A 27960-nucleotide genomic window follows, 5' to 3' on the forward strand; every position below is an offset into this window, starting at 1 on the left:
TTAATTTATGAATTTGTTCAAAAACCTTCTCCAGTCACACCTCAAGCTGAGGCAGTTCCTCAGATCTGTCACCTAAGAAGAATGGCTCAGGTTCGGGAATCTCCCTCACATCCTCAGCTGTGAAGACCAATGCAGAGAATTAATTTAGATTCTCTGCAATGGTCGTATCTTCCTTGAGTGCTCCTTTAACATGTTCAGTGTCCAGTGGCCCCATTGGTTGTTTGCCAGGCTTCCTGCTTCTGATGTACTTAAAATTTTTTTGCTGTTAGATTTTGAGTCTTTGGCTAGTTGTTCTTCAAAAACATTTTTGCCTTCCTAATTATATTTTTACCCATGGCTTGCCAGAGCTGATGCTCCTTTCTATTTTCCTTGGTAGGATTTGACTTCCAATTATTAAAGAATGCTTTTTTGCTTCTAATAGCTTCTTTTACTCTGTTGGTTAGCCATGGTGGCATTTTTTTGGTCCTCTGTGTCAGGGATTCTCAAACTTCATTGCACTGCGACCCCCTTCTGACAACAAAAATTACGACAAGACCCCAGGAGAGGGGACCGAAGCCTGAGCCCATTTGAGCCTCACTGCCCCGGGCCGGGGGACCAAAGCCGAAGCCTGAGCCCCGCAGCCCTGGGCAGGAGGGGCGGGGCGGAAGCTGAACCCCAAGTGCTTCAGCGACGCAGGAGGGGAGGCTGTAACCTGAGCCCCGCCGCCCAAGGCTGAAGCCGAAGCCTGAGCCCTGCCACCCAGGGCTGAAGCCCTTCGGCTTCGGCCTCAGGTGGTGGGGCTCAGTCTTTGGCTTCGACCCTGGGCCTCAGCAAGTCTAACACCAGCCCTGGCGACCCCATTAAAATGGGGTTGCGACCCACAGTTTGAGAACCGCTGCTCTATGTTTCTTATGAGGTGGCAGCAGGGTGGTATGACAGCCACTAGGTGGCAGCAGTGATCCATCACAGGCCCTGCAGAAGTAGCAGAAATTGCTACTGAGGCCAGTGAGGGATGCCGCCTTCTGACCCATGTATCAGAGGCCTGCTGGGAGAAATGCTGACCTGCTCTCTGCTCCGTCTGCTGCATGTTAGCCCCGGGGCATTTTCCTGGCCAAACATTGTCACATTATCTGTGTCTCCCCCGTGCTACTGTGAAGCACCCGCGTGTTCCCCTGTAGCTAGCACTAAGTGTACGGGTGCAGGGGGCGTGGGTCACAGCACGTGGCTTTTCACTGTACAGACTTCCCTGGGAAGCAGCTACAATCCACAGGAGATTTGGGCTTCAAATAATTTTGTGGCATGTTGCTTAAACCAACAAAGGTAGCCATGGCATTGCCCAGCTCTGCCCCAGCATACGCTTCAGGCCCGGCCAGGTCCCTGCCTTGACTCCCCTGCCCTACCTATAATGTGAACCAGCCCGTGGATTTCCTTCCCCCTTCTCGCATGTTTTCCCACGTGGTCCCCTCATGAATGGAACGGCCTCCGCATCCCCGCTTCTGGATTTACAAAATACTCAATAATTTTACATCAACATCCTTTCACAAAATCCTGATGAGTATGTGAAATTCTGTGACACCAGAGAAAAGTGTCACTGGGTGGCTACTGGTGTTAAGCAGGCCTTGAGCACCCCATTGCTGTCAGCAATGGAGCAGGAGAATGGGTGAGAACGTCAGCTAGGGAAATTCACTACCAGTGCCCATGGGAAGAAGAAGAAGTATCCCCGCCAGAAACACTCGGAATAATGAAGACATATGAGTAATGTTTGCCCCAAGGAAGGAGCTGGCTTGTCTCATCATGGCTGTGTTTTGCAGAGGAAGCTACTTTTGTCCACAGGACTGAGAGTCAGGAAAGCTGGGTTCCGCAGGCTCCCCATGTGATTCAGACAAGTCACTCAGGACCACACTGTGAAAGTTATGTAGGCACCCAAAGCTGATGATGAAAAAATCTGGCCCTTGGCCTTTCTATGCTTCAGTGACTCCATCAGGAAAAGGGGGATAACTGGACTTCCACAGAGTACCTCACAGCGGGACGAGAAGGGGGCTCTTCAGTCCTGTCTGTAAAGTGCTTTGGGCTCCTCTGCTGGAAGATGTTAGGGCAGGAAAAGGATTATCATCACATTTAATATAGAGTGTGACAGGAACACAGAAACTGGCCCACCTGTGCAGAGAAGCCGGAGAAGAATCCATACCAGAAATGAACTAATGTGAAGGCAAAATTCTTATAGAAGAAGTATCTGAGGAACTTGCACATGCGGATGTAGGACCATCGCCCGTGGACCAAGAGCAGGCGCTGCAAGTAACGGAACTGTGCGAAGGAAAAGTCGCTGGACAGCACGGCCTGCATCCCCTCCTGGCCACTGATACCGACCCCAATGTGGGCAGCTGCAAAAAGAGGAGACTCCAGATCGTTACAATGAGAGCTTTGGTCGCGTTAGTGTTTATTAGACTACCCACTGTATGCTGGGAGATGTAGTCTTTGTGGGTCACACCCACACTTGAGCAGAGGGCATTCCTGCATGGAACACATCTGGCCCACCAGTCACACTGCAGGCTGCTAAGTAACAGATTGGTTTCTGAGTACTAATTTGTATATTTCCAACAGCTGAGTTCATTTATGTGCTGATGACAATGAATCTTTTCCTTGACTGTCAATGTTTTCCAGCAGCACAAACCAACTTTATAATATTGCCATTGTGAGAAAATGACCTTTGAGATGTGTTTAAATGCATGGAGTGTGCATGGCCGCCCCCGCACCCCCAGTTGCATACTATGCTTCTATACACTAAGAACGGCCATTCTGGGGTCAGACCAACAGTCCATCTAGTACAAACCAGCCTGAGTCATCTTATAGTCTGTGGGCATTATTAGTTCAATCAAACATTTACACAGAAAAGTCTTAATAATAACTTGCATTTATTAAACAGAGACATAAGTTTAATGTGACAGCTAACGATAGAGATTTAACTAATGACACCATTCCTGATGGCTGGGGGTTGATTGGATTCGGAGGTTCCTATGGAATAACGAGTTGAGGAGAACTCTGAGTCCCCATCCTTTCGTGGTGGTAGTGGTATTTTCTAATTATCCTTGTACCATGCTTTTCCCCCCCCTTTCTTGACTGGCTGCCTGACTTATCATCTCCCTTGAAGCCCCCGACTTAGTCTTTTCTTTCTTAATTAAAAGGCCCTGGTTAATCAATTTGTACAAATTAAAGTGAGGAAGATTAACAAGAGATTCTTCTGAATAATCTTACTTAATTAAATCTAGTGTGAGGAATTGCTGTAGTCATAAGGCACCAAATAAAGAAACAGTACTGTCAGAGACTAGAAGGCTGCGTTTCAGGGCTTGACCGGGAGGGCTGGGAGGTGCCCAGGGGTCACACGGGGACGCTAAGACATTCACACAAAACTATACAGAACATTTACAGGCACCCAAGCGGTCTCCTTTCACTCTCCTCACAGGTCTGTCAGCAGCTACTATTTGCACTGCCGGGGTGTCCGGAGGCCCCAGTCAGGATCAAGGCCCTCCCTGGGATGAGGGCTGTACTGATACACTGCCCAAAGGGTTTGCAATCACAGTAACGAGCGGGAGTAGTAGATGGGCAGAGGGACTGGTGGAAGGACAAGGGTAACACTGACAGGCACTCAGGAGGACACAGACCCACTCTGGGTGCACCCACACGGTCCTGAGTCTTTAAAAAAAAGGGACTATCTAAAACAAACCAACAAAGATCAGCAACCCTGGCTGGCCACATACCCAGCTGGGAACAGATCATGGAACTTCCCCACCCAGGAAACACCGACTTCACAACCTGCCCATTCAGGCAGCTCTGATCTGGGGCTGCCAGACACCCACAGAATGGAGTGTTCTTTCTGCTGGCCAGGTGAATGTCTTGCTGGTGAAAGCCATCCGTGTGGCAGCCCTGGAGCCCTGGCCAATAATGGGTTTCATTCTATCTCTACCAACCTTGTGGTGCCTCATGAAGACCGTGATGGAGCCAGACTGGAGAGGAGATCTATGGCAGTTCCGTGCGTGTCGGGAGAGTGGAACATGGGAACGAGATCAGCCGTCAGCTCTGGGAGCAGAGACGTGCCCAGGGAGGGAGTCTCTGTCATTCCCACTGAAGTCAGCAGGGCTAGGTAGGTGGGGAGAAGAATCTGGCTTGCAAGCCTAGTGGAACGTCTTCACTGACTTGGTTACTTACCTGTAACCCGAGTTCATCGAGATGGGCTCTGCAAAGTCCTACTTGTGGGATCAAGGTCCCGTGCTACGAGTTTCTGGAACGTCCCTCTATCTGCTGGCAATACTCTGACTTACACATTTTGGGCTGTATAAGTGGCAACAAGGGCACACTGTTGACTCATATCCAGCTTCTCGTCCACTGTAACCCCTAGGTCCTTTTCTGCAGAACTGCTGCCTGGCCTCTCGGTCCCCAGCCTGTAGCGGCGCATAGGATTCTTCCGTCCTAAGTGCAGAACTCTGCACTTGTCTTTGTTGAACCTCATCAGATTTTCCCTCATTGTGACTTGTTCTAGGGGAGCCAGCAGTTCGGTCACCTCTGTTCACTTTTTGGTCCTTTCACCTGGAGCGAATGCTCATTTTGACGCCCTGCTGTCCTTGTTTGCCTAGAGCTGCATAGCTGCTTTCCTGTGGGCGGTACTGCTCGCTGAGCTCCCACCACGGAGAATGTGCAGAGACCGCTCAAGGAAGAAATGGAGGTTACTTATCTGGCACTGGAGTTCCTAGAGATGGAGTCTGTATTCATACTCCTCGTCCACCTTCCCCACTTTGGAGATGGCAACGAAGTGTCTCTTGGCAGAAATCAAAAAATTGTTGTTTTACACTATGCCAAGTGTAATAAATAGTCCAAAGGTAATGGCCAATGAGCCCGTTATCAGGCCCACCTGCTTTGGAGCTGCTCAGATGGGGAAATCTCTCTCAGTTCATGGAGTAGCCTTGGCAGATCAAAGATTTCTGCTTTCCAGTAGAATCTTTTGGACCTTAGTATAAACATTCCTGTTCAAGAGTCCACTATCCAGATTCAAGCTGTTGACCAGAGAAACTCTGAACCTTGGAGGAGACTCCTACTCATCTTGGAGGCAGGCAACGAAATGGTTTGGAAAGCAGGACTTTCAGATACTAATCTCATATTCACGATACTGAATGACAAAATTGCCAGTCTCTAGCCAAGGCTATTGACAGCAACTTGGTACCAACTAAATCGACACTGGAAAGCCCTTTAAATTCAATCCAGGGCGACATATAGAGAAGTTCCTGCTCTTCGTGCAGGAAACAAATGCAATATTGATGTTAGGTTTTGCTTGCCCTTGAATCAGAACCATCGACAAGCACAGTATCCCTGGTGGGAGGACTTAACTGGTATTTGCCCCCTTGTAGAAAAAAAATTAATACGAGATGGAGCCCTTGATAGAGCACTTGCACGGCTGAGTGTCACTGTGTCTCAGAGTCTGTCACTGTGTCTTCTTTCCCTGGTGGAGGAGACACTGGACCCATCCAGTGGTGACACTGAACTTCATGAATGGGAACTTTTCCTAACACAACTGGCTAGAGCAACCCCCCCTGTGGCGGTCCAGGTAACGCGTCGCTGTAATGCTGTCCATCAGAACCTAGGTCTGGATTTATGAAGGGGAGAAAACCCTCACAAGCCAGAAATGGCTCTCAGCTCCGGTACCTCGACATGGAGCCACATCTCTCACTGAGACGACAAACCTGGGAGCGGACGGAGCGTGGGGTAAAGAATCTTTTCTCTCCTTGAGAACTAATACTGCACTTGGCAGGAAGGTGACCTGGCAAACTCCCTGGAGGGCATGTTCTTTCCCTGCCTAATGAAATAAGGTATCTAAAAAGCACTGGGACATTGTGACTCGGGTGATCCTCATGTAAAGACAAGGTAATGGAGTTAGGAAGAACCCTGCTGAGGCCTCAGTCTGGTGTGAAAGCTATCGCTAAGATGCACCAGTAAGGAATCTGAGCCCTGCAGGAAAGTTTGTAGGTCTGGAATACATCCAGATTTCAAAGACCCCATGCTGCCTAGCAGGGATGAAGGTACAATTTTATTGACCAAGGTCTACTTTGACTCCAAACAGAGGGATGTGCAGAGAGACAGATGTATGAAGATATGAAAGTGACTGCCTTTGAGACTGTCTGATAGCTCTGGCTGCTGGTAGCAGTGATGTGACCATGGCACCGAAGAATCTGGATCCAGGACAAGTTCCAGATTAGAAAGCCTCACACTAGCAGAGCAGCTCCTATGCTTCTTGCAGCATGGGCACTGGTGTGTGCCAGGAAGGAAGAACACACCAGGAGACAGCTGGGCAGGGCTGCCTCTACTTACTTTTGATCATGCTGACATCGTTTGCCCCATCACCGATCGCCAGGGTCACGGCCTTCTTGTACTTCTTCACCAGCTCCACCACCTGGGCTTTCTGCAGGGGGGTCACCCGGCAGCAGATCACCACTTTGCACATGCTGGCTGTTCGCACCAGCTCGAGCTCCAAGTTCCCTTCTAGTGCGTAAGCCTGTGGAGCGGAGGAGAACATGCTATGAAAGTGAGGTCAGTCCAGATACAGCGCCAGCCCAAACCACGGAACCAGCAGGAGGAAGAATAACTAACCCATGGTGTCAGAGACAGTGCCTGTGAGTCATGATGCCCAAAGGAGCTACTAGGCCAAGAATAAGAGCTGGGATGAGATTTCAGAGCAGCAACGACACCTGCCTCTATCACCAAAGATCCCCCTTTTCATTATTAGCAGTGACACTAGCGGAGTTTGCCCTCTTGACCTTGGTGGGTGGGTCTCTGCTCACTCCTTCTGGCTTAGTTCCTAAGGTGAGAGTAGAGGTTTGTATTCTGAGAAGACCCTGCAGCACTGACTTTCTATTACAATTATAAACATGCTGTAACTTACAATTAATCAACTCCCACGAGCATTCCTCAATGGACCCTCCATAATTCCCTTTCCTGCCAAATCTGGGACCCATGTAAAATTCATCTGGCTGATCTACAGGCTCCAAGCCCCCTGCCTCCAAAAAACCCCCAAACAAAACTACATCCCAGATGGGCTGATTTACAATTTGGGAGTGCTTTAAAAAAGGCTACTAGAACTGGTCATAAGAAAAAGACAAACAAAATAAATCTTCCTTCCCAGTGTTGACCTTTTACTTTATTAGGATGTGTTATTTCCATTCCTGAAATCAACAAAGATAACTGGACGTCTGCTCAGAAACTCATCCCTCCGACACTGCCTGGCAGGTAGGGACACATTTCTGCCCTTTCACATTTCTTACAGAATGTGCTTCTTGTGCTTTGATGTCTTCTCTGCAGACATTCATGGAGGGAATCCGCATGACTCCCTCCTCCCCAGAGCCATACAGCAGGCCAGCTGCCCTTTCCACTTAAGGCAGCAAATCAGCAGCCCAGATTTCCTTTATTCCAAAAACAGTAAGCCGTGTGAGTCACCCACACCCCCGCGTCCCTCCCATCAGCAGCAGGCAGGCTTGCTCAGCTGGAGAGACCTTTTCGTGATTCGGTTTTACCGTGCTATGGAGAGCAATAGTTTTTACCACTTTCCAAAACAACCTCAATGCACAAAAACCTCATCTAACAAAATATTATATGCAAGCCTCGGTAATGTCCCTCCATGCACACAAATCAATGTGTCATGTAATGCTGTGCGTTTAGCCATAACAAACATGGTGCTGCTCTCCACTCGCTGTTGATATTTTTGTTTACACAGGATCACAGATGTGAATGTGGCAACACTGGGACTCTGTCACCACTCTCATGGAGCTGGTCCAGGCTCCAGGTTCCGCGTGAGAAAAGCTAGCGGCTTTCCTGCACACTAAGAGTCAGGTTTTCCAGGGAACCGCCGCCAACTCTTTGACAAGCCTGGTGGCAGCAGGCTCACCAAGCCATCCTTACCAAACTATGGCCGTTAATAACCAGGCCATACACCCCATTCGCTTGCTCTTCAGGTAAGATCCTTGACTTCGTGGAAGGGTTTATAAACTTGATGTTAATTTCATCACTGTCCAGGAAGGAATCCGGATTCATTTTCTTCCTTGCAGTCCTTAAAAGGATCAGTCATTAAAAATACAGAAACAAATGTATGTTATTTTCTTAAACCCAGGTTTTTTAAAGAAAAACATGTTCCCCCTTGTTAGTATCATTCTTCTTGCAGAGGGTTTGAAGGACTCTGGCAGCATACAGGGCTGGAGTAGCCCTCGGAGAATTCCTCTAGTGACAGAGCAGTGTATGGCGAGGATATGGAGCCCTAGGATTCCCTGCCCCTGAAGCGCCTGGCCTCGAGGCTAGCTGGGACTGGGATGCAAAGCAGCCTGTAGGAAGCTGTGGGATGACCACTGGAAGTTATAGCAGCCCCTGGAGCTTGTCCTGGCCTCTGGAGCAGGCAGAATCCATGAGGCACAAAGGTGGCTTCAAACCATCCTTACCCCTCCCATCAGGCAGTGCCTTCTGAGACACCGGCCCCCCACCAACGCCCCCATCATCAGCTTAGGATCAGACATGAAGAACAGACTGGCTCCTCCCTATGGACGAGCTGAGCAAAGCATCCAGCTACGGGACCAGAAAAAAGGATGACCTTGGAAGTTTAGACTTGAAATTAGACAAAGGTTTCTAACCATCAGAGGAGTGAAGTTCTGGAACAGCCTTCCAAGGGGAGCAGTGGGGCCAAAAGACATATCTGGCTTCAAGACTGAGCTTGATAAGTTTGTGGAGGGGATGGTATGATGGGATAGTCAAAGAACAATTAATTGCCAAAAATTAGGCTATTAGTAGTAACTATGCCCAATGGCCTGTGATGGGACGTTAGATGGGGTGGGATCTGAGTTACTACAGACAATTCTTTCCTGGGTGTCTGGCTGGTGAGTCTTGCCCACATGCTCAGGGTTTAGCTGATTGCCATATTTGGGGTCGGGAAGGAATTTTCCTCCAGGGCAGACTGGCAGAAACCCTGGGGGTTTTTCACCTTCCTCTGCAGCGTGGGGCACAGGTCACTTGCTGGAGGATTCTCCGCACCTTGAAGTCTTTAAACCATGATTTGAGGACTTCAATAGATCAGACAAAAGTTAGGGGTTTATTACAGGAGTGGGTGGGTGAGATTCTGTGTCTTGCGTTGTGCAGGAGGTCAGACTAGACGATCATAATGGTCCTTTCTGACCTTAAAGTCTATGACTCTATGACCTGTTGGTGTAGCAAGAACCACTTTATGTCCACAACTGAAGGCACCATGGCCCCAGACCCTCTGAACCACGACGATCCAGAGTGGTCACCACTGTCCTTTTTTACATCAATTTTAGGGCCAGAATGGACCATTCATAATCCTCTAGTCAGACATGCATAGCACAGGCCACAGAATTTCACTCCATGATTCCTGCATCAAGCCCATCTCTGCTGGCTGAATTAGGGCGGACCTTTCAGAGACAGCCAGTCTAGAGTTAAAGTTCACTTTTGGTGAACTGTGTTAGATGAAAGATGTGGACAAATCGGAGAAAGCCCAGAGAAAAGCAACAACAAGGAATAATGGTCTAGAAAACACGGCCTGTGAGGGAAGATTGAAAACATTGGGTTTGTTTAGTCTGGAGAGCAGAAGACTAAGGCGCCACATGATAACAGCCTTCAAGTACATACTTATCCACTGAGGAAAGGACGGGAAGCAATGGACGTAAATTGCAGCAAGGGAAATTTAAGTTAGACATCAGGGTGGTTAGGCACTGGAACAAATTGCCTAGGGAAGTTGTGGAATCCCCGTCAATGGAGGCATTTAAGAGCAGCTTAGAAAAACACCTCTCAGGGATGGTCTAGATAATACACAGTCCTGCCGCAGTGCATGGGACTGGACTAGATGGCCTATCGAGGTCCCTTGTTACTGTCCTACATGTCTATGATCCTATGAAGACAGAAGGCTAGAATGGCACAAACACCCTCCAGTTCTCTATGCTAAACATACCACGTGGCGATGCACAATCTGGCTCTTTACCTGAGTTCATCTAACACGTCCTCAGAGCTGTTGCCTTCAATAATGAAAACGTCCTTCATGTCATCATGCAGCATATTGCAGGAGTAGCCAATATTCACGGCAGTCTCTGAAAAAATCAACAATTTCATTCAGACTCAGACAGGAATGATATCGGTTACCCAGCCACCCTGCGCTCTCCTTGGGCCATTTCCATGACTGACGAGTACTGTGCATCTCATCAGAGACCAGGCTTCCTAGGGTCACAGAGACTGACATCTCGGCACAAGAGACTCAGCTCTTCCTGCTGCTGAAGTGGATGCACTGACTTTCCCATGCAATTTACTGCATGTGGGTCACCTGCTGTGCATGGACCCTGATGATACAAAGGCACTTCTGAGGAGACCAGGGCCCTTTGCCCGTGTCCCTGAATGGCATTTGTCCTGCCTGCACTGCTTTGCAACACGCTGCCTTCAGCCCTGTACCCGAGAACTGGCTGGATTTCAGCAGGACTGAAGGTAAAAAGGGCCGAATCCTGAGCTTGCTGACATCAAAGGAACAATGTCAATTTATACCACCTAAGGATCTGGCCCGTGTCCAAAAAGCCATTTGGCCTCTTTGGGGAAGAAAGGCATAATAGAAACGTTCTCTCCAGCTCTCCAGATGCAGGTGGGGAGGTCATGAGGACCAGAGAGGCAGCTACAGGTTGTGTGGTTCCATTCGTTGTTTAGTTCTTGGGAAAATGAAGCTCCACAGAAAAATGCTGCTCTCAGGTTGGCAGACCAGGTACCAGCTCATGCCAAGGCCACTAGGCCTCTCTGAAAACACTGACAAACGCCCAGCTGGAAACCCATGTGGCTCACCTGCATGCTAGCATTGCTAAAACAGATGTTACGGTTCTAAGAAAGCGTGTCGTGTTTGACCTTTATGAACCGTGTGCGAGTTGCTGCGGGCGTTGATCTCACTGGTAATAGCTGTGCCCCATGCTACAGGGAACAGGGGTAACTACAGAAGTGTTCCAGAACTATGACACTGGAAACCCCCCAGGCAGGAGAGGAGCATTACCAAGTGTGACATACCAGTGAACCACTAGGGGTGTCCCCTGCCCAACAGAAGGACACTCATAGACACCAGATGAACCACTGGGGAACGTCAGTGGACAGGAGACTTTGTGGATTGCTCCCCCACACCCATGAAGTACGCAAACCCATGTCCCCTTATAGTATGAACTATGGGGGAAGGCTCTGTATCACCAGGCTGCTTGGCATTTGGAGAAGGCAGTATTTCTAAGCATAAACAAGGGATCCCCTGGCTGCTTAGCCTGGGTTACCCCTAAAGGACATATAGAGCTTGCACATTACAGCAGCTCCTGCTGCTTTTTGGAAGCTAAGGGCTGGATTTACCCATATACCCTATGAATTTACATTGGCGCACTGCGCACTTGTAGCGTGTCTGGTGAAGACGCTCTAAGCCAGTGAGAGAGCTCTCCCACCAGCTTAACTCCACCTCCATGAGAGGCAGTAGCTATGCCGGCAGGAGAGCATCTCCCGCTGACCCAGCGCTGTCTACACTGCAGGGTAAGGTCAGCGTAACTACATCACTCAGGGGGGTGGATTTTTCATACCACTGAGCGACACAATTATACCAAGTAAGTGTGTAGTGTCAACCAAGCTTAGGACTGTAAATCATTTCTGTGCATATGTTACCTGCTTTAACCTTGCAAACAACTCTCCTTTCTTTTTCCTAGTTAATAAACCTTTAGTTAGTTTATAACAGGATTGGCTACAAGTGCTGTCTTTGGTGAGAGATCTAAGTTACCATTGACATGGGGGAAGTGGCTGGTCCTTTGGGATTGGGAGTAACCTGAATAGTGCTGTGATTTTTGGAGTAAGGGACCATCTATCACAAGGGCAGGCTCCCCTGGGTGGCAAGGCAGACCTGAGTGCCCAAGAGGGCTGTCTGTGACTCCATGGTTAGGCTGTTGTGGTGCCTGAGGAGTTCACACTTGGTAACTGGTTGGCGAAATCTAAGGACAGAACACGCAACCAGTGTGGGGTTTGTGCCCGTTTGTAACAGTCTGCCCTGAGGTTGGCACCCACCTTTGTGAGCCATTCCAGACAGCCTGACAGCTGCAGGAATTTATTCTCTGTGACCACAACCCTTCCCCACTGAGTGCTTTCTGCAAATTTCTGTGACATGCTGTGGGCTCTCCTCCCCCACCCCCATTCCACCATTCCTGATCACTAATCATGGTGCTAACAAAGATCAGATCTAACACCAAGTCCCTGTCTTCAGGAAAGCAGGACTGGGTCTTTCCATTCCCTTTCACCAGATCAGACAGGGCTGGGAATCTTCAAGTGACTCCTCCCTCTCCTCTGTCACCAGGGCAGGTAGGTGTGCGTGTGTCGGCTCCTTTCCCGAGGACTGTGTCTATTGCTCCCACCCTCCAGAGTGCCCACAGCCTCAGGACTCGCACTAGGCCTGACCATTCAGACCCGTGGAGTTTTGCCGGAGTAAACACTGAGCATGGCCCTCAGGATCGGCCCTCTCCTCGGTGCTCAAAAGGAGGCAGAATCAGGATGCAGGCAATGGAGGGAACAGCCTATCCATAGGAAAGGAAAGGAAAGTCAGAGGCAGCAGCCCAAAGCCGTGTGTGTCTGTCCCAGACCATCCCCTTTACCTTGCTTGTCTCCAGTCAGAACCCAGATTTTAATGTGGGCTTTGGTCAGGGTTTCAATTGTCTGGGGGACTCCATCTTGTAACTTGTCCTCAATAGCCGTGGCACCTAGCAGCTTCAAAGACAGAGGGAAATGTGTGAGCTCCCCAGTGGTCAGCACTAGAGGAGAGCGCAGTCACTTCTGCTCCGTCCTTCTGGCCGCACACACAGGGCGTGGGGCTCAGCCCAGGCTTGATTCCACTCGGCTCTATTTATCGTACACGTTATTGTGGGCCTAATCCCACAAACCCTCGTGCATGTGAGTCATCCCGCTGAGCCGGCTGGCCCGTGTGCGTGCATAAAGCGCTCAGGTACCTGCTTACAGGACTGGAGGCCGTTCTCTTTCTCCACCCGCCCTGCACTTGCCGCAGCGCAGCGTGGTACCTTACAGACGGGACTATTGTCCACATGGATGTGTCAGGGCACAAACAGTTTTAAGAGTCTCTTTCCCTACTTGTTGGCAACAACCACTGACCTCAAATATTGGTGACACATGGGCCCAGGAAGGTGGTGATCAGATGTAAATGAGATTTCGGCTCTAGCTTCTAGCTGAGGTTTTTAGGCAGAGCCTATCACTGAGCTTTCTACCTGCTGTTGGGGTAGGCTCAGAGTTCAGGTCTCAGGCTCTGAGCCAGTGCCTGGGTCTGACTGGGACTTCAGGATTAAAATCTCCTAAGCTATGTTTGAGAGACCTCTGCTATCCTGAACAGCAGACATCTGCTCCGTCAGCTGTTCTTGGATCCTTCCTTGGAATCAGAGACAATGTAACAGCAAGCCCGCGCGCCTTTCCAGAATGCAGAGCTGTGACCCATCCTGACAGGTACCTGGATCTCTGAACCACACCTTATTAAGTCAGTTACATGTGGGGCTTGCTCCAGATCCCTTGCGGCCTAACGATGTATTCATAACCAGCTGGCTAGTGAGTGATCGGGTGAGGGAAGCATGGAATGGAAAAGAAAAGATGAAAAAGACTAAACAACTCTTGATTGTCACAGAATAGAGCGAGGTCTGCTCTGACGCACTGCGTGCAACAGCAGCCTGAGGCTGAGTCACCCAGGGCTGTCGTAGATGTAACGTCAAAGTCTCTCACACCCAGGCAGCTGCAAGCCCTCCGCCACCTTTTGAATCTGGTCTGGAAGCGTTTCAGTCCTCCCCAAGCAGCGCTCAATAGAGCGCACACGATGCTCATGAATTCCGAACACACTGAGGCTACAGGGCCCTGGGACGAAGGCCTGAGCTCTCCCGTGGCCATGCTCTCTCCGTAACTGTAGTGAAGCACCATGGAGCTCTGGTATCTGGTACTGTGCATGGACAGTGGGGAAAACCCATGGGCCTTGTCAGGAGTTCTGCTGGCCTTTGCCTGCCTGCTCAGATCTGGTGTACAAACCGTGGAAGGGGGAGGGGAGCAGCTTCCTTTCCATGACTCTTTTCTTTGCTTTGAATACAATCAGCATGAAGCTGAACACGTGTGTTATTAAAATCTCTGAACTTAACCACGTTCCATCCCCACTCTCCATCATTACCTCCCCCTACTGCCTCCTGGCTCCTTCTGCAGGCCCCTGACACTGCACAGAAAACCTCCTGTCCTCAGCTCTCAGCAGGATCATAAGACTGCATGACCCAGGACCCTCCTACTTCCTCATGGCCTCCCTGCCAGCATCCCCCACACCAGATTCTCCTTTTTCTCTCTCACGACTGGGCTATCCCTCCCCCAGTTCCTTCCTGCAAATAAAGTCCTTTCCTCCAGGGTGCACACACAGGCCCACAGGAAACAGAAACCTTCTCAGAGAGCGTGACGAAGCAGCTGTAGAGTTTCCAAGATTTCGTAAGAGCTGCTGTGATTGCATAAGCTGCATCGCTTCCATTCAGATAGGGCATGTACCTTCTCTTCATTCAGTCCCTACAGGTAGCACGTGCCGGTGAACCCCAGGGGCATTCAAAAGCAGCAGCAGCAGTCACAGGAGGAGCCTGCTTGCAGATCACAGTTTAGTCATTGCTTTCATTCACTTCAAGCTGACACAAACTGTTCTGTGGACACCCCTCTCTCCTCCCAGACTGACAGAACAGGTAAAGGCTCCTCCAGAAATGCAGAGGGACCCAGGAGCTACTCAGGATAGGGCTGTTACAGCTCGTCATTTAGAAGTCAGGAGAATAATCGTTCAACTACTTGAACATACAAGGGGCAGCTGTGAAATATCTGTGCCAGAGTCACCTCCATCCAGCTCTCGTGTGTTCACCCACGAAAAGTCAGCTAACCAGACACCTACGCAAGTTAATATAAAACTGTTCCCAGACAGCTACTGGGTGCCCACCAAGGCATCAGTGAAAACCCAGGTCTGCCATGATCTACCCATTTTAGTTACACAACCCATGTAAAGTCATAGCGATCTGCTTACTGATGAACCAACTTCCCGGCTGCCTGCCCACAGCTTGACCCAAATTCCATGAAAGACCAACCATTAAGTCTTTTTCAATCTCTTCGTATAACTCAGATAACTTCTCTTCCCGTCCATCCAGGGCAGTGCTTGCTTCATGGTGACGTTTGTCCCACTCCTCAAAGTAGTCCTCCTGCAGGTTTTTATAGGCCACAACCAGAGTCCTCAAGCCTTCACCTGCAAACTCCTGCAAGACATGGGTGGAATAGGTGAGGTCCAGGCGGTGGAACACTCTTCTAGCTTGATCTGCAAGGAGCGCTATTTACAAACACCCTCTCACCCGAAAGATGCCAACCCAACTTCTGCAATGAATAGGACGAAAAGTTGCATTTAACACTTTAAACTCACCAGCACCTGGAAATCCAGCTCTACTCTTGTACAGATCCATTTTTAACTGCAGTCTATTGCCTATACAAGACCAAATCCAAAGGGTTTTCCTACACTTTGACTCTACAGTTTTCCATTATCAATGCATCTATGTCACTGGTATTTGTATGAGGCCCGTGTAAAACACACAGAAAAGAGCTACTCCCAGACATTCAGAATTGTGCCCATGCAATTGCTTGGCAGAACTGTTGATGTGACTGCATGCTTTCTTTGCATTGAACACCAGTCATTGCATGCACGATTTCAACAAGCAATCACATCTGCACCTTCACAGCGTGAGTGACTGAAAATCTGGATCCCAACGCTTGTTGTAACCAGCCCAGCAACAAGGTTCCCTTTTGGAAAGCTCAGATTCTCCCTCGAGGAGGACAGTGATAGAGCCACCCTCCTCCTCCTGTGGGTTCCACTGGGGGAGGGCAGCTTTCAGCTGCAGCTACCTATGGAATGTGCTGCATCCTCAGCATCTCCTCCTCCCGCCCTGGCCTGCTGTCTTCCTGTGCTGGGACTTCACTCTGCTATCTCGCTGCAGGCCGTCTGGGCCAGCGTAACCCCTCCTGGTGGACTTTCCACTACCTGGGGCCCTGGGTTCTGCACTGCACCAGCAAAAGCCAGTGTCATCTGGGGGATAAGCATAGGCCCCGATAGATAATATTATCTTGTTAATTGTATCTTATATACAAATGCAAGAATTCTAAATACTAAGATGGGTGAACCTGAGTGCCGGGTATTAACTGAGGATATAGACATAACAGGCATCACGGAAACTTGGAATGATGATAATCAGTGGGACATGATAATACCAGGGTACAAAATATACAGGAATGACAGAGTAGGCCACACAGGTGGGGGTGTGGGAGTGGCCGTATATGTGGAAAAAAGCGTAGAGTCAAACGTAGTAAGAATTTTAATTGAATCAAACTGTACCACAGAATCTCTACAGATAGAAACGCCACGCTCCAAAAATCAGAGTATAACAGTGGAAATGTACTATCCACCACCTGACCAGGATGGTGACAGTGATTGTGAAATGCTCAGGGAGATTAGGGAGGCTACAAAAACAGAAAACCAAATAAAAATGGGACATGTCAACTATCCTCATATTCATTAAGAACATGTCACCTCAGGACGGGAGGCAGAGATGAAATTTCTAGACACCATTAATGACGGCTTCTTAGAGCAGCTAGTCCTGGAACCCACAAGGGGAGAGGCAATTCTTGATTTAGTCCTAAGTAGAGCACAGCGTCTGATCCAAGAGGTGTTTATAGCTGAACAGCTAAGTCACTGTGACCATAATGTAACTAAATTTAACTTCCTTGTAGGGGAAAAATTGCCAAAGAAACCCACTACGGTAGCATTTAACTTCAAAAAGGGGAACTACACAAAAAGGAGGCTCGTTAAACGGAAGTTAAAAGGACAGTCACAAGAGTGAAATGCCTGGAAGCTGCATGGAAACTTTTAAAAACAGCAAAATAGAGGCTCAAACTCTGTGTATACCTCAAAGAAAAATGCCCCCATGACTAAACAACAGAGTGAAAGAGGTGGTTAGAGATAAAAGACACCTTTTAAAAATTGGAAGTCAAATACCACTGAGGAAAATAGTAAGGAACATCAACTCTGGCAAGTCAAGTGTAAAAGTATAATTAGGTAGAGCAGAAAAGAATTTGAAGAGCAACTAGGAAAAGACACAAAAACAAGAGCAACGGTCAGATCTGAGGTTACTGCTGCCCTGGGTTGTATTTAGAAAGATGAAAGGCTCAGTAGCCTGTTACCAACTGCCTGAACTATCCAGACTCCAAACCACAACTAAATGTAGGGACCCGATGAATGTGTTTTTCAGGCAATGGCCCCCTGAGTCTTTACAGAATAACTCTTTCCTTTCCATGGTAAGTTACACAGTATTTGCCGATCTCCCAGGGAGATGCCCTTAGGGATGCTTTAGAGATCATCCACTTTCCATCCTCAGTGTTGGTTCCATTTCCAGCTCCAATGGTGACATCAGAGCCGCTCACAGAGAACAAGGGACTCCCACCCTGCCCGTTATCTACAGAGGGGCTCCCCTGCAAGGGGACTTACATTCAGGTGTTCCATGGTCTCTTCCTGGAGGGGTCCACAGGAAGAATCCAGCAGTTCATAGACAATGGTGTCAGCGCCCTTGCAATACAAGGTCAGGTCACCCTCCGGACTTCGCACTAAAAGCAATGGGAACAAAAGTTCTGCAAAACCCAGACTACAGCATTTGGCAGCCATCACATCAAGTGTGTGCAGAGACATCCAAACTCGGCCCACCAGGGGTGAGGGTCACCCCTGCTCTGCACAGAATGGAGGAGAATGCAGCCACGCCCATCTGTAATACGGAGGTGTGGTGGCACAGACTGCAGGCCCAACACGCATTGCTCCCCGGTGATTTGAGCAGATGCACTGCTGAAGCCTGTAGTCGCATGTATGGGTGGGGCGCAAGGACATTAATATCCAGATGCCAAGAGAAGGCTACCACTGAAGACCTGGGCAGTCCCTGGTCACTTCCACTCTATCAGTACGTTTACACCACCTTAATCACTGCAGTATCTGGACGCCTTGCAAGGATAGCCACAGAAGAGGAGACCTGGGAGAAGGAGTATGAGTCGGAGAGCCCAAACGAGCAGAAAAGTGGAAGGGAAGTGATGGGAACACACCGATGACAGACATCCTTTTGCGCACGTTGTTGAAGTCCAGAATAGCCAGGAGCTCATAGACCTTTGTTTCTCCCATTTCCACCACAGTGATGGTCTCGGGGGTCCGAGCACGAAATACAAAGCCAAAGTTTCGGGCCGCGGTGACCAGGGCTCCTTCGTCCGGAGACTGGGCCTGATACACCAGGTTACCTGCCATGCAAGAAAGAAACAATGTATGTTCATCTCAGGCCTGGATTCATCACCCTGCTCCCGACGTGAATCAAACACAAGGGCTGAGGCATTCTATAGCCACTGCTCACCTCCTGTCTGGCCATAAACCCGCACACAGATGCACTCCTCCACAGGCCACAGACTGACATGCGTTAGGGACGGAGAAGCTCCATTAGGTCCCATCGAATCCATTCCCCAGAGCCAGTGCAAGGTTCCTAGCCTCATCTAGTGGAAGGATCTCCCTCTGCTTGGGAGACTTCTGCAGCCCAAGGGCTCTCACTGCCAGGAACGTTTCCTTTGCTCAGCTTCCTCACCACCCCAGGTACCCTCTGCACCTGTATTGCCGTCCTTCAGATCCCAAAGGACAGGACTGGCACAGCTCTCAGAAGGGCAATGAGACTCTGCCCTAGATGGAATTTGGGGGGACAGGAGCATGGGATTAGCATGACTACTGAGCCCCCATTTGTCAGGATGCAGCAGGCACTGCCCCTTGCATGAGCTGAGCTCTGCTGGCCGGTGCAGGGAGGACGCAGTGCCTGGCTTTATTCCCATCGACTCTGTGGGGCCAGTGCCACCAGCAGCTCTCTGCTTGCAGAGCCTTTGCACTCCTTGCAGTAGTTACTGTACTATGGCCAGCCCTTACTCCAGGCCACAAGGCATGGGAGTCTCCTGGGGTCCTCTCCCCACGAGGCACCCGCAGAGCCACGCCAGCTAATGAGCAACTATACGCTGACTCGGATGATTAGAGCCCAGTGTGGATACAAAAATTTGGATCTGATCCGCACCAGCACCCTCTAAAGCAGCAGTTCTGAACCAGGCATCTATGGCCCCCTGGGGGGCCGTGAGCCAGTTTCAGGGGGTCCATAGTCCCGTGGAGCTGAAGCCTGGAGCTCCGCAAAGGAGATGCCAGGGCTCACTGCTCCAGGCATCAGCCCCCTGGGGACTCAGGGCTTTGTGGGGGGACCCCCTGAAACCACAGCCCCCCCAGAGGGCCACGAACCCCCAGTAGAGAATGGCTGCTCTAGAGCCCTGTGTGGATAAACAACTTTGGATCCACATCCAATCTGCCATCCACAAAGATGGCAAACAATACAGCCACATCTTAGGGTTGCCAGGCATTTGGATTTCGACTGGAACGCCTGGTCAAAAAGGGACCCTGGTGGTTCTGGTCAGCGACGCAGACCGGGCCTTAAAAGTCTGGTCAGCGGTGCAGTGGGGCTAAGGCAGGCTCCCTACCTGCCCTGGCTCCATGTGGCTCATGGAAGCGGCCAGCATGTCTGGCTCCTAAGTGTAGGGATGGCCAGGGAGGCTCTGTGTACTGCCCCAGCCTCTGCCCTGAGCACTGACTCCGTAGCTCCCATTGGCTGGGAACTGTGGCCAATGGGAGCTGCAGGGGTGGTGCCTGCAGGTGAGGGCAGCGCACACCATGCAGAACCACTTGGCTGCTCCTGTGCCTAGGAGCTGGACATGCCAGCTGCTTCTGGGAGCCACGCAGAACCAGGGCAGGTAGGGAGCCTGCCTTAGCCCCACTGTGCTGCCAACCGGGAGCCGCCTGAAATAAGCACTTCCCAGCTGGAGCCCAAACCCCAAACCCCCTCCCGCACCCCAACCCCCTGCCCCAGGTTAGAGCCCCTTCCCACACCCTAAGTCCCTCCCAGATTCCACACCCCAACCCCATGCCCCAGCCAAGCCCTCTCCGCACTCCAAACCCCTCGGCCCCAGCCCAGAGCCCCATCTGGCACCCCAAACCCCACATCCCCGGCCCCACCCCAGAGCCCGCTCCCCCAGCTGGAGCCCTCACCCCCCCCGAACCCCAACCCCCTGCCCCAGCCCAGTGAAAGTGAATGAGGGTGAGGGTGAGGGAGAGCGAGTGATGGAGGGAGGGTGGATGGCGTGAGTGGGGGGCGGGGCCTCTGAGAAGGGGTGGGGCAGGGGTGGAGCCACAGGGACAGGGCGGGGCAGGGCAAGGGTGTTCAGTTTTGTGCGATTAGAAAGTTGGCAACCGTACCACCTCTGCAGATGTGCGTATCCGCGGATGTAAAGCAGATATGTGCGGATTTGCCGGGCTCTGCAGATGATTTCCCAGTGGCCCCGTAGCAGCGTCTGCAGAGAAATGACAGCCCAGCACACTGCTATGAGGTTACAGGCCGTGACAGCCGCATCGGTGCTCACCTTCCTCCTTCTCTTCTGGCATCACAGTGTGACACAGCGAGAGCAACCGGAAAAATCTGTGTGTCGCGGCATCGTCCAGCTTCACAGCTTCCACTAGGCTGTGGTCGTAGAACACAAACTTTGGGTCGGCCAGTTGGTTGTACGAGAAATCAACCTTCTCTGTGTGCTGCAAAGGTGAGGCTGAGGGTCAGCTGGGCAGCTCGCTGCCTCGCCGCGCTCACAGGGATCTCCACCCCCCCGACTGCCCTTCCCCCACATACTCGCGGGGATCCCCCCTCCCCCACGACTGCCCTTCCCCCACATACTCACGGGGATCCCCTCTCACCCCCGACTGCCCTTCCCCCACATACTCGCGGGGATCCCCCCTCCCCCACGACTGCCCTTCCCCCACATACTCGCGGGGATCCCCCCTCCCCCACGACTGCCCTTCCCCCACATACTCGCGGGGATCCCCCCTCCCCCACGACTGCCCTTCCCCCACATACTTGCGGTGATTCCCGTCCCCACGACTGCCCTTCCCCCACATACTCGCGGGGATCCCCCCTCCCCCACGACTGCCCTTCCCCCACATACTTGCGGTGATTCCCGTCCCCACGACTGCCCTTCCCCCACATACTCGCGGGGATCCCCCCTCCCCCACGACTGCCCTTCCCCCACATACTTGCGGTGATTCCCGTCCCCACGACTGCCCTTCCCCCACATACTCGCGGATTCCCCTCCCCACGACTGCCCTTCCCCCACATACTCGCGGTGATTCCCCTCCCCATGACTGCCCTTCCCCCACATACTCGCGGTGATCCCCCTCCCCACGACTGCCCTTCCCCCACATACTCGCGGGGATCCCCCTCCCCCACGACTGCCCCCACCACTCACAGCCATCCCCTACCATGCCTCCCCTCCCTGCACTCAGCGATCTCTCATCCCCACGATTGCCCTACCTGGCCCTGCACCCTCAATGATCTGCCCACACGCTGAAAGAGATTCCCTCCCGCATGGTGAACTCCCCGCGACCCCCCCTTCCCCTTCCCTGCAGCTCCCCCTTCCCCTCAGGGTGCTTCCCCCACCATGCCTCCCTCCCCAGACTCTCGCTGATCTCCCCACACGACCCCTCCCTCCTCCCCCTGCTCATAGGGTTCCCCTACCACAACCTCTCCCTGAAGTCACGGGGATCGCTCTTGCAGGCCATCCACTCACTGACCCGAATGCTTTCACCGACACCCTGCCCCAGGCCCTGCTCCCGGGTGTGACTGCTCATTCCAATGAGAGCAAGACTGGGAGTCCTCTGTGCCCTCGCCACGTTCTCCCAGGGCAGGGGAGAAACCCACATGGAAAAAGCTGACGGCAACCCGATGTAAAGTTTAAATTCTCCCCACCCCAGGCCATCTCTGAAACAAAGTCGCACTGCACGGCGCTCTCTCCCTTTGTGGGACCCAGCAGCCCAGCAGCTTGGGTTTTAACGCGTGGTGCTTCAGAGCGGGAACACGCCACACAGAGCGGATTCCTGCCCCAGCTCCAGTGAAGTCCCACGTCTAGAACCAGTCCAGTGTTTCGACCAGCCCAAGATGACACTTGGCACTTACCAACGGAGCAAATCCCCTGCACTAATGTGCGCAGCGGAGCTCAGCCAGCCAGAGCACAATGCGTGTGAGTGTCAAACCTCTGACCTGCTGGTACTGTGCTGCCCTGGGGGGCTGGCAGATCTCCCACAGGGTGGTGGCTTGCCAAGAAATAGGCATTTCTTCCACAACAAATAAGTCCTCCACATTCTGCTGCCTGAGAGAGTGGGAACTGGCTGGATCCTCGCTGCTCATTTTCAGGCTCTCTAATGTTCGGGGTTTTTCAAAAGGTGCAGTCTTAGCTCCCCTCTGTAGGTGCTAGGTGTGTGTGTGTGGGTGTGTGGGTGCATTATATACCTGGGTGGGGTATGGCATGTGTCCATTGGAGCCTACACCAACAGGGTGGCAGAGTACACAGAACCTGCTGGCAGCTAACCACATACCTCAGTGATCTCAGTCCTCTGCCCAGCCATGTCATACACGTCACCTGCAGTTTACAAACACAGAGCGAGTCACACACACAAACTGCAGCTGTGCACAAGCTTTGAGCCTTTGATGCTGACAGAGCTTGAAAGTTGAGAGTGTGAGGCTGAGCGTGCACATTCCTTGGGAGTGGGAAGCTGGGCCAGGAAGGAGACTTTGCTGTTTAGTATGAAAAGCACAACAGAGCAAGCTCTCTCCCACTGTCCCTGCCCAGAGCAGGAGTCTGCAACATGGGGGTAATAAGCAGCCTCCTGCTTGTTCCTACCCCTGTAAGTAATAGCAATCGCAGACACTGAAAAACTGCTGAAAGTCCCCTAGGCTAAGAGTGGATTCTTCAGCATTGTAGCAAGAGGGGTGAAACACTTTTCCACTTTCTCGGCAGGTGTCAAGGGCTTCCCTGGCAGAGTTTGGGTTAGCTTTACTGCTCTTTCAGAGGCAGGGCTATACTGATATAATTGCCACCAGCCTTCATGCAGCTACCTGATTTGATCAAACAGCTTCTCTGTTAACCTACCTGCAATATGACCCGGGGATTAAAGAGCACATGGAAAACCCAAGCACCTGACAGGTTCGTGAAGGGAACAGGAACCTGGATGAAGACTCAAACTGAACCCAGCAAGCACCGAGGAAGCCAGCTGGCAGAGGGAAATGCTTTCAGGAAATAACTGATACCATCTTTCCGAGGGCCTCTTCCCTCTGGCATTGGAGACAGGGCACAGGTCTGGGGTCATACTAGACACGCAAAGCCCCTTCTTCCCCTCTCCAGATAGCAATACTGATCCATCCTTTCCTCGTGGACAGTCACCTGGCCACAGTGGTTCAGGATTCACCACCTCCAGCACGCACTACTGCAACTCTCCTATCCAGATAAGCTCACCGGGAAGCTACAGGTGGTGACCTCTCTCTTAAATGGTCCAAGCTGGAGAGAGCATATTACAGATGTGACGCACCCCAATCCCTGCCACAGCCCCTTCATGGCTCTGGAACTCTCAAAGTATTAATGGAATAGGCCAACACTTAGAAGCTGCCCTGCCTTCTGAGATCCGCACCGCAGCTATGATCCGCTGGAGAGCACCTCTAGCAGAGCCCAGGTGTCACCTCAAAGAGCTGAGGGCAGTCTTCTCAACACCAGACCTACGCCTCCAGAGCATGCTTCCAAGGAACAGCCCTAAACCTAATATCTCCAGGTCACAATTCAGCACTCATCCTTTCTACCGTGGTTTTCCTCAAAGACCCAGAACAGAAGATGCCCCAGTAACATGATTCAAGGAAGAAGCCCACCATTAACTAAACAGTAGGAGAGAGACTTGAGTGTCCACCTTCTGGACAGTTCCCACTGGTTCCTAGAATGTGCATGCAATGCCTACCTACTGGGGTGGGTGGATGGACAGTAAATAGATAGAGGATGGGCAGATGACGGAAAGTGAGAATAATTCTCAGGCTTTGATTAATACAGTGTTAAAGTGGGTTAAGTAATTCTCATATGATACAATTTATTTAAGTAATTTCCCCCACTTCTTACAAGTCCTTTTCTTTTGGATATCTTATGGTATCCCATTTCTGTGACCCAAGAAGAGTTCTGGCAGAAGGTATAGGGAGGAAGATCAGAGATGTTCGTACCATAGGATTTCCCATTAATGGAGCACTTGTTGAAAGCCATGATGTTCTGAGTGAGAGTTCCTGTTTTGTCAGAGAAAATGTACTTGATTTGTCCCAGCTCTTCATTGAGGGTGGTGGTGCGGGCTTGGGCTGGTGTATCATTCAGCGGGTAATACATTTTACGGTCCCAGTCAATGTAGAAGCTGTTGCCCAAGCGTATAATCTCCACACTGGGGAAAAGAGAAAGAGAAGATGATGGAACATTCATTAGGTTAGGGAACAGGATCTTCTGTCTTCAGCTTTGGGGCCAGCAGCTGCAGTTAGGATAGGAATCCAAGCGTCGTGGTGGGCTGGTGTATCCCTCAGACCATCCTGAGATGGCTGCAGGCCACATGCATTTTAAAGGTGCTACGACAAGCGCCATGAAAACAGCTGCTAGACCGAGGTCCAGGTTCCTTCTGGGTTTTTAGTACCTTTTTAGAATAGATTTCAAAAGCTTCACAGCCACAAGCACTCCAGAGACTGAGCTAGTGCTGCTTTCTCCTAACCTACGACCAGTCTATGTGGGTGCTCGATGCTGTCTGTGTGTAAGCCAGGCACAGGGCCTGGGTGGCCGAAAGTATGCCTGGCAAAAATACCCGCTGGGTATGGGGCAAGATGCAGCCAGCCCTGCCCCAAATTGGGCAGGACTGACAGGGGAGAGGGTGTGGTTGAGTTAGTCCTTCCCTGGAGCAGGCTTTGCACTCCAATGACAGAAACCCTGCGGGAGGGCAGTGGTGTGAACAATGCCCAGAGGTGAATCCCACCGCAGGACTCCCAAGCTCCAGTTAACCCTGCTGTGATTAACCAGCAGCACTGCACTCTGGGACCTGAAGCCTGTGTAGGCCACAGCTCCATACTGAGGGGGAAGGCAGCTGCAGTGATCTGCTTCATTTTCTGCACATTAGGGTGCAGCTTTCAGGTTTAGTGGGGTCAATGGGGTTCTCAGCTGGGCAAAGATAGGATGCCCCACGAATTAGTGTGCAGTGTGCAGGAGAGCCAGAAATGGTGGCCTTTCTGAAGAAGCTTGAACAAGACAATCTGACCTTCAGAGCAAGTGAGCCCTTCTGTGATTTAATGTAATCAGAGAGATTTATTCGTACACAAGTAACTTGAATTTCCATTTCACTGTCACTGTGAACTACTGGACAGGAAAAGAATGAATTCTGTGCATGCTCTAAATCAAAACACACTCCAGAATGTACCTTCCAACCTCCTAATCCAGAATGCCATCATTCACCCTCCCTAATAGCCTTACTGAAAAACCAGCGGCCACAATTCAGCAGCTGTGCTTAGTGGTTTGACAGCATAATCCCTCCCCACACCACCTCTCGGAATTTTATGCTAAACACTGAGAAGCAAATCCTGGTCCCATTGTAATCAGTCGCAAAACTCTGAAAAGTGAGATGTAAATGGTAACAAATGAACACCACTACTTTGTCTCACTCTAGCAGCTCCTATCTGAGGATCTCAAATTGCTTCACAGATGTGTCTTGCCCACCCATCCTGGCCCGTTTATCTCTCGTCTCATTCACCAACTATGTTTGGGCTTTTAGGGCGTAAGCTCTATTTACTCTGTGTTTGCAGAGTGCCTAGCACAATGGATCCCCATAGTCCTCTAAGTGCTGTTGGAATACCAATGGTAATAAGCTCATTACTTACGCTTCAAAGCCACTGCTGTGAAATACATATTATTCCTAGCTCCGTTTTCAGATGGTGAAAATGTGGCACACCAGGTCACCAGCAGCAGAGCTGGGCACAAAACCCAGGACTTCTGATGCCTATTCCAGTCCTCTAAGCACAAGACCATCCTAGGTGGGGGCTCTTTTGGAAGGACATACTTCGATGTCTGGAATCCCTGCTTAATCACAGATGGCCTTTGCTCCAGGTTTGCATGACTCGCACACTGCAGATGGCAGAACTCCAAGACCCACAGTCTCTGGGGCTCCTCCCAGGGCAGCCAGCTCTGCACCAGCCTCTGTGCAGGGCTGCGGCAGAATTCCACCCACTGAAGGGACATCTCTATGGTTTAGAGTTATTCTAATGAATCCCTTTCAGTCTGAAAGAACGAACATGGTGATTTTGGGGAGAGGAGGAAAGGGTTTGACTCAAGCACAGAAGGAACGTGTGGTGAAGTCCATGCTCTTCCAGAGGGCACTAACCAATACAGACCCACAGTGAGATCCAGTGGCGATCAGGTATCCTCACTAGATGGCAGTCGTATGCAGAGCTGATTTTGCTGAGATTGCTCAGCTCTGTAACACATTCATACAAAGGGGAAAGCACTGCTCTCTGCTAAGGTGAATATTAAAAACTCTTCCAAGCAGGAACTGTAACACAAAGGGCAGTCACATACCTGACGTAGAGTGAAATCGGCACCACGGTATTCAGAATGATCACATAAGACCAGAACATGAGGAATCCAGAGTAGGGAGCTGAGTCTACGCCTACTGCCCAGGGCAGGTAGACCTGGAAGTAATAGCCCTTGTCATATTCCCAGATGCCATTTCCAATGGCCAGGATGAAACACATCAGGGCTAAAAACGCAAAAATCTGCAACAAGAAGAGATGCATTTCAGAAAACAAAGTGTCTTGTGTTCAGTGTTTATGGGCAGTGCCCTGATTATATGGTACAGTATGAATCAGAGACACCGCAGGGGAAGATCTGCTGGTATTAGGTTACCTGGTCTAACTCCAGGCAAATGCAGGACTGACCATTCCCTGCACATGCCTGAAACCTTTCTGTAGCCTATTGCTAACTCCAGAGATGGAGCTTCCAAAACTTCCCGTGGGTGCCAGCCCTGGAGCGTCACTGATTTCACCATTATATATGACTTGTATTACCGTAGCCCCTAGTCATGGCCCAGGGCCCCAGGGTGCCCGGTGTTGTACAAACAGAGCAAAAAGACAGGCCCTGCCCCAGAACACTGACAGCGTCAAGTCTAAGACAAGAGCCGACAGACGGACACCGACCGACCGGCAGGCAGGCAGGCAGGCAGGCAGGAGAGCACAAGGAAACAGTGAGACAAAACTGGGCAGCACGAGCGGCTGCAATTACTGCGCGCCAGCAACCGAATTTTTTCTGGTATCTAGTTTAAAAATGTTCTTTCCAAACATTTCACCCCCGGCTCCCAGCTACTCCCCAGGTCGTTCTCTCTTGTATGCACGTCTTAGGGACACATGTTCATAGAGCAGGTAACTGACAGGTGGCGCTGGTGGGCTCATTGACCCAATAAATCCTCTCTCTAACACTGCCAGAACCATCCCTGTGGTCTCAGCCATTTCACATCAGGGCTAAGCTTTCAAGTCCCCTCCTTTGTGGGGGACACAACCTGCTCCCACCTGCTCAGAGTCTGCTCCTCCATCACCTAGGGCTTGTTTCTTGTACAAGCTAGGTATGTTGGTGGAGAATGAAGGTCCCATGGCATCACAGTAGAGAATCCAACAGTCAACTGGCATGGACTCCCAAGGCAGGGGAGCTAAATCTAGTGGATAGGGCACAGGACTAGACCTCAGGAGAGCTGGGTTTATTTCCTAGCTCAGTCATAGACTTTCTGGTTGCCCACAGGAAAGTCACTTAATCCCTCTATGCCTAAATTACCCCACCTGTGAATTGGAAATAACACTTCCCTAGCTCAGAGGGGTGCTGAGAGGGGTTCTGATATTATGGGAATTGGCACCATATAAGAACCCAGTTAGAGAACCTCCAAGCTGCCTGATC

At 50.9% G+C, this 27960-nt stretch overlaps 1 protein-coding gene across 1 annotated transcript in view; it reads right to left on the reverse strand.

The window, feature by feature from the left end:
* Positions 1 to 27960, reverse strand: part of LOC144264768 (phospholipid-transporting ATPase ID-like) — a 123196-nt gene that overhangs the window by 15420 nt on the left and 79816 nt on the right. Inside the window, exons 12-23 of the mRNA XM_077816576.1 lie at positions 26596 to 26792; positions 24222 to 24430; positions 22562 to 22605; positions 20563 to 20728; positions 18181 to 18369; positions 17582 to 17697; positions 15144 to 15308; positions 12651 to 12762; positions 9995 to 10100; positions 7918 to 8065; positions 6334 to 6517; positions 2137 to 2360 (exon numbers count right to left, since the gene is read on the reverse strand). Coding sequence (XP_077672702.1) covers positions 2137 to 2360; positions 6334 to 6517; positions 7918 to 8065; positions 9995 to 10100; positions 12651 to 12762; positions 15144 to 15308; positions 17582 to 17697; positions 18181 to 18369; positions 20563 to 20728; positions 22562 to 22605; positions 24222 to 24430; positions 26596 to 26792 — 1860 coding nt within the window. The remainder of the gene's footprint in view (positions 1 to 2136; positions 2361 to 6333; positions 6518 to 7917; positions 8066 to 9994; positions 10101 to 12650; positions 12763 to 15143; positions 15309 to 17581; positions 17698 to 18180; positions 18370 to 20562; positions 20729 to 22561; positions 22606 to 24221; positions 24431 to 26595; positions 26793 to 27960) is intronic.

The sequence above is a fragment of the Eretmochelys imbricata genome, chromosome 5, assembly GCF_965152235.1.
Source record: "Eretmochelys imbricata isolate rEreImb1 chromosome 5, rEreImb1.hap1, whole genome shotgun sequence".
NCBI lineage: Eukaryota > Metazoa > Chordata > Testudines > Cheloniidae > Eretmochelys > Eretmochelys imbricata.